The 7316-nt window shown below is 41.6% G+C and overlaps 1 protein-coding gene across 1 annotated transcript; it reads left to right on the top strand.

The window, feature by feature from the left end:
* Positions 1 to 5047: 5047 nt before the first annotated feature.
* Positions 5048 to 6083, top strand: LOC117847552 (germin-like protein 5-1). Its single transcript, XM_034728771.2, has 2 exons — positions 5048 to 5293; positions 5370 to 6083. The coding sequence occupies exons 1-2, from the start codon at positions 5170 to 5172 to the stop codon at positions 5909 to 5911; spliced, it is 666 nt and encodes a 221-aa protein (XP_034584662.1). The 5' UTR covers positions 5048 to 5169; the 3' UTR covers positions 5912 to 6083.
* The last annotated feature ends 1233 nt before the right edge of the window (positions 6084 to 7316 follow it).

Genomic DNA, 7316 nt, shown 5'->3' with positions numbered 1-7316 from the left:
GTTCCTGTTGATATCTAGTTTATTTCAAAAATGATTATGTGGATGTTCCTGTTCTGTACCCGGTGCTATGATTTATTTTTTCTAAGAGTTATTAAATGCTTTATACATCATGTGGTGGTCCAAAAATTGTGAAACCAATTTTGTTGGCTTACATTTATCATGTATATTCGAGATCCACAACTTGTGTTAGTGGAATCAATGGTTTTCATGCTGTTTTAAATATAATGCTTCTTTGTTTTCTTAATCTTGTTATTTGCATTATAATTAGTGGAAGATTGTTAAAATGTTGAAACCACTTCTATTAGCCTTTGTTTTCCACATAGAATCCAGGAAAAATGATGTTGATGCTTTTCTAGTTGATTTACAAGCCTTTTGGGTTTAGTGTACTTAATGGTAGTTTATTTTATATCTCCATATTAAAAACTGATTTTGATGTGGATCCAATTCTCATGATTTTGAATTGTTATCTTCTGTTAGTGCAATTTATTTCACAAATGTTTCTCAACAGATGGTTTTAATCTTGCAATTTCGTGCTTGCTTAGCTTATCATGCAAAATAGTTTCTCTCAATGTTCTTGTATGATTTTGTATTATTTTTAGCTAGATTGTTCTGTTAACAATTGATTTCTTACTATTTCTTTTATCTTCCGCGCATTTCATGAACATTTGCACTCATAGCATCATCTCTAATGCATACACTCATTTCATTCTTTTAGAAAATGATTTGCTGGAGAACGTGACCCTTGAGCTGAGGCCGGCGTAGAGGTTGAGTTTGAGCCCGAAGAGAACCAAGGCAAGGAGCTAAGCATATTTGTCTCTTACTTTTTGAAATGAAATTGTTACTATGTATCGTTATGGGTTGCATGTGGGTTATCTTATTGCATTATCAGAACCTATGTTTTTGTCATTATGGACTCCCTTTCTTTGTTATCATATACCTTGTCGCTCAAGTAGTACGGGTTATAATAACTTAATCTTGCAATTGCTTAGCCATGCTTAGTCATAGAATGATCACTTGGTAAGGAAAATGGTAATAGGTTAATCAACACCGTCTCTAATGAGGTTCTTTGATGTTGTTGAACAAATGAACATGATGGGTAATTTTGGATACGAGATTTGAGCGGTGTGTAGGATCACAAAAATGGAGTCTCGGTGACATAGGCCGCTCGAGTCATTTAAGGACCCAATTGCGATTTAAGTTTTGGTTCCAGGGTCATTAGTGAAAAATGCAGGGGCTAGTTTGTAAAGAAAGGGCATATCTGTTGAGAGAAGTCATGTCAGAGGATTTTGTTGCAAAATGTTTTTTCCTTTTTCGGGTTTAATTTTAGTTAAAATGGCTGGAACTTTGAAAATCTGTATAAAATCATAAAAAATTATAAAAATACGAAATAAATTTTTCTAGTTTTCTGATGCTAATATGTGACTAGTAAAAATACTTGTTCTTGTGAAATAAGTGTTTATGTTGGTTAACAAAATGCATGTTGTTTAATCTCCTTATTATGGAATAAATAGTTCTCATGCTCATAAAATACTGAAACATTCACAGTAGCATATGTTAGTGTTAAAAACCCTTCTGTAAAATTTGTTGCACTAAACTAATGATACAACTTTAGTTATAAATCATTCTTCATACCTGTAGTGTAACCATGTTTGATTTTTAGTAAATTTTGTAGTTGTCAAATCCATCTTAAAGTTTGACAGTAGATTTCTTGTGTAGGGGGAAAGCTCCTGTAAAAATTTCATGTTCATATATTAGAGATGCTTCCTGAAATGTTTATTCATGTTGCAAGCTAGTTTAGTTATTAATGATGATTGCTACTAGGATTTGTTGGCTCACAAGTAATTATTTGTGCTCTTCATTAGTAACATGATCACTCCTAGAAATGTTACTAAAAAGGACCAACATGACACCCCCTATTGTCTTTTGAGTAATAAGTTTCTAAAAATTTTATGTGTACATAATCAGCATCAAAATAAAATCTATGTTTCCTTTCCAACCACGCTTGTTTTGTGAAGAAAAGAAATGTTTATTCACTTGTCTAGGTGAATGTAACAAAAAATACACCCCATGTTTGTATAATTAACCAAATGAAACCTACGTCATGAAATATTATAAATGAAATCTTATGCATATGCATCTCGTGTAGAAGCTAACCTTGCTGACAGAACATATGAGCTTATCCCAGATGCTAAAGGACACCCTCCTTCTGAGCTGAACTTGATCGAGATGAACCAAGACCTTCACCAAGATTCGGAAGAGCCCAAGGCTAACCTAGGACAAGAAGGCAAGCCCCAAAGCATAACCCTGGTTTGTAAATTTATACAATATCCTTGTTACTTATGTTTGTGCATTAAGTTCATAGGAGTTGTTGCATACTCCCTAGTACCCATGTTTTGAATACTAGCATGATAATTCATCTAGTTGCTATGCTAAATAGGGACATGGTAAAAGTCGAGTGATTTCTTGTCACTCGCGAACTATAGGAGTTGCCTATTTACTTATGTTGGAATCATAAGATCGACGGGCGAGGCTTGGTACTATGTTTCTGAAATTGTGGATGCCCTGCCTGTATAGAGGAAAATTGCTAAGGTTGAACCGTGTCGGTGTTCATGGTCAAGTGTTTGAATGTACTAAACACATGCTGAGAGTATGGGGAATCAGTAAGCCTAGTACCTAACTGAACCGGGGCGTGGAATTTTTTCCCGCTCTCTCTGGAACCGGGTTCCCTTGGTGCATCATGTGGGTACAAGTGCAGCCACGGCACGATGTCATTCCGGGGACCGGTGGGGCCTTGTATCCAAGGAAAGTGAGACTTGGACACGCGCTGGGGATCGATAGGAACCGTTGGTGTATGTGAACCCGTCACAGTATGCATATGTCGTGTGTTTAGGTCTACCTTGCAAGGTTAAGAAATTCGATTCAAAATCAACTGCTTCTCACAGTTTGGGATTACTTGACAACTATGCTGCATTGAGTAAGAAGATGAACAATGATGATTGTTAATATTGATGCTTGATTAAATGGATTGTTCTACCATGCTTGCTTAGAATAGGTGCTTACCTAGAATGGTTAATCAACTAGAACTTGATGCTAAAACATGAAAGTAAGGACCCACTGTAGAAGCTTTTTGCAAAACAAACCCCTCAGGCAAAAAGCCTTGCATGTCTAGGAGTCGGTGGATTAGATACCACCTAGCCGGTAAGTCTTGTGGATTATTAGTATACTCAGCCTTTCTTGTGGGTATATTTTCAGATAATGATGTTGATGATGTGGTTGCTAGTGTGACTTGGCCGTACCAGCTCCCTCTGGGATGCACGATTGAGTGGGATCCATCCTTGGTGGGTGAGGATCGTGGTGAGTGATATCATGGACGGCTTCACCATGGTATCGTGTATCGACGCTAGATTTATCATTTCTTTCCGCTGCAATTGAACTCTGAACCTCTTTATGATTTGAAATAAATAATTTGGAACCTCTGTAATATTTTATCTGGTTTATTGTAATCTCTGGGCTCGTCTTCGTAGAGTGTTGTATGCTTGTTTTGATCAGAAATACGTGGTTGTATTGGGTGAAACGTGACAGATTGCCATTTTGATCCGATTAAAATGTCTATTCACAATTGAGGCGATGTTTAGCACACTTTAGCTAGGTTAATTTGGGTGGTTCTGCCACACTCAGCTTGGCTGGGCTATCCAGTGCGGTACATCGTCGGAAGACAGCGCAAGCACCTCTCTGGCTTGCTGACACGACGACGGAGGTTATTTGCGCGGGTGAAGCAACGAGGCAAAGTCGACTTGTGGTGGCAGCTTGGCTGATCGATGGAGAACTTATGAAGCGGAGCAACATTGCTCACTACTCTGACGGTGATAAAAGAAACGGATCCATGACGTGGAGTACTGTGGCGGGCGTGGCGAGGTCCCCCCGCGTAGTGTTTCTTTGAGGTGACAAGAGTGAAGTGGAGTCTAACGGCGGATGTGGCAAGGCCCCTGCGCGTTGTGTTCTTATAGTGGTGACTGTGAGGCAGCCCGCGAGAGATCCGGATTAGGTGGTATCACTTTGTCAGGTGGAGTGTGGTGTTGCAGCGGCACTACAACGGAGGGTCCCGCATGGCGGTGGCCTTCTCACTGCGGTGTAGTCTGTTATCGGTTCCCTGTTGACGCAGGGTCACGCTTGGAGGTTTCGACGACTACATAAGCGTGAATGTTGGTGGGTGCCGCGTAAAGGCTTCGGCTCTGCTGCCGTTGTCGGGCAGAGTTAAATCCACTTGAGATGTGTTGAGTTCCACGCGCATTGATGTCCCAATCGAACTGGCTGATGTGTTATTAGGTTGAGTTAAGTGCGATGGCGTGGTGCGACATGTGTTGATGATCCAATCCAACCTGCCGATATTTATTTTATTTTTCCATTTGTTATTTTCGTCCAGTCTCAACTTCATCTTCTGTTTTAATATAATCAGCAGCTCTTCTGTTTTTAAAAAAAAATCATCTCCTCCCTGTTCGAAATCACTAGAAGTGTAATAAAATAACCACCCAATCACGTTGTTCCTTGTGCATTCCTCACTCCTACCACCTTACGCGCACGGCCAACACATTTCGGGGGTGTTTGGATAGCAGGTGCTAAATTTTAACACCTGTCACATCGGATGTTTGGACACTAATTAGGAGTATTAAATATAGTCTAATTATAAAACTAATTGCACAACCCCTAGGCTAAATCGCGAGACGAATCTATTAAACCTAATTAATCCATTATTAGCAAATGGTTACTGTAGCACCACATTGTCAAATCATGGACTAATTAGGCTTAATAGATTCGTCTCGCGATTTAGCCTAGGGGTTGTGCAATTAGTTTTGTAATTAGGCTATGTTTAATACTCCTAATTAGTGTCCAAACATCTGATGTGACAGGTGCTAAAATTTAGCGCATGCCTCCCAAACAACCCCATCACATCGGGTTAAAGGACAATCTTGCCACACATACCTTCGCACTCACATCACTCTCTTTCTCGTCCCCACCAGTTATAAATACGATCCACATCTTCCGTCCATTCAGCATCCCATTCAGATCAACCAGCGACAGTAAAAGGAGTGAGCACAAGGGACTAAATAAAGGGTCGCCCCTGGCCATAATACTCGCACGGACAAGCACGAGCACAGGAACAAGTTCACAATGGCCATTCCATCTCCATCGCTTTCCTTTGCCGTCGTCGTCGCCGTGCTCTTCCTTCCCTGCCCGTCCCTCGCCGGCGACCCCGACTTTCTCCAGGACATCTGCATCGCGGATCTCACGTCCAGTGAGTGCTTTATTATTTGTTTTGTAAAAACAGTCTTTGGTAAAATGGAATGCAATTCTAACTTGCGTATGTGCAGCCGTGAAGGTGAACGGATTTCCCTGCAAGGCCACCGTGACAGAGGACGACTTCTACTTCAAAGGCCTCGCCAACCCCGGTAACACCGACAACACCTACGGCTCCGTCGTCACCGGCGCCAACGTTGAGAAGGTGCCGGGCCTCAACACCCTCGGCGTGTCGCTGTCACGCATCGACTACGCCCCCGGTGGCCTGAACCCGCCGCACACCCACCCTCGCGCCACCGAGATTGTCTTCGTCCTGCAGGGCACCCTGGATGTGGGCTTCATAACCACCGGGAACAAGCTGATTGCGAAGACCATCACTTCCGGCGACGTCTTCGTCTTCCCCCGCGGTCTGGTACACTTCCAGAAGAACAACGAGGACGCGCCCGCCGCCGTTATATCGGCCTTCAACAGCCAGCTACCCGGCACGCAGTCCCTCGCCATGACGCTGTTCGCGGCGACGCCGGAGGTGCCTAATAAGGTGCTCACCAAGGCGTTCCAGGTCGGTAGCAAGGAGGTGGACAAGATCAAGTCCAGGCTTGCTCCGAAAAAGAGCTAAGTGAAGTGAGCAATTTGCGTGTCTGATGGTACTTTTCCGGCGACTTGTTGGGTTCCACATGTATCTCTACTAATTTGCAACTGTGCATCTCATTCTTCTGTAATGCTGCTCTGCAGCATGTACAAAAAGCTAGTTGGTGTAATAAGATGCAGGGTTACAGCTTGTTTGTTCATTCCAAATTCAATCATTTGACTGATTATGGTGACATTTTTTCTTATGATCCTTCTGCTCCTACCTTTTATCAGTTCCTCCTTTTTGTTTCTGCACTGGATATGATGGCTCCAGAGAAACAGAAAGGCCCTTCTTTTTACCCGCAAAAGTAACCAAAAATATAAGTGTTCTGACGAACTCAAGCTACCACATTTGACATTATGCAAGGCTGTCCCTGTAGAGAGGTAAATCAGATGGATACTGTTCTTTTATTTCAAACATTAAAGATTCGCGTAACGGTAAATATGAAGAGCATGCTGCACGTCGCAAGAGAATGAGAGCAAGTGGACAAGGTGCCATGCCTTTCGGGGAAAGCATGTCGTTGGGGTAGGGACCATTGTACGGGTATGCAGCAGAACGCGAATCAGCTTTTTCTGATCCTTTCAAACTGAGCGAGACGCAAACAACACAGCAGTAGAGCACCATCACTTTCGCAACAAGCCATTGCGGGATCCATGCCAGGGAGCTAGATCGGCAGCACTTTGCTTAAGATGGAGTTTTACTCAAATGACATACATTATTGTTATTACTAATTAGTGCCACGCTGATTTTGTGAACTGGAAAAGAGAGGAATGCATTAAATCTATCTTTATTTCTTCAAAATTTAAGAGGCTACTGTCCCATGTAGTAACGAGTAGGTGTCTTTTGGAGTTTGACAACGCCACAAATATCTAAAACATAATTTTACCATTAATTTGTACCATAGTTTTTTCATCAAAATGTTATACTCCCTCCATCCTAAATTGTAAGTCCTTTTTGCATTTCTAGATTTCTAGCTTTTACTATGTATCTAGAATATAAACCTAGAAATGCCAAAACAACCTAGAATTTGTGATTAAGGAAGTAGTTTTTATTATCATACTACTATTATTTGAAATGATGCCATCTGCCATGTGGTGGATGCAGGTTGCAAAGATATTGGTTCTTCGAATTAAAATAGTTTTGTGGCATAAGTTCTTGGACAAGGAGCCTATGATACATGAAGGCATCTTTTCTTTTCGATTCGTGCTACACTTTATCTAATTCTAGAAGGACATAGCACTACTAGAAAACTAAGCATTCGTCCATGGCGTTAGTACCAAAGGATTTTTCGTTCAAAACTAATGCACGAAGTTAGTACCGGTCGTCACGCATAGTGCCACCAGAGCAACTATAGTACCGGTGGCATGGGGACTGGTGGATAATGGCTAGATTC

The sequence above is a fragment of the Setaria viridis genome, chromosome 3 (genome assembly GCF_005286985.2).
Source record: "Setaria viridis chromosome 3, Setaria_viridis_v4.0, whole genome shotgun sequence".
Classification (NCBI taxonomy): domain Eukaryota; kingdom Viridiplantae; phylum Streptophyta; class Magnoliopsida; order Poales; family Poaceae; genus Setaria; species Setaria viridis.
Note: the sequence above shows the minus strand (reverse complement) of the source record. Positions and strands in the feature narration are given on the sequence as shown.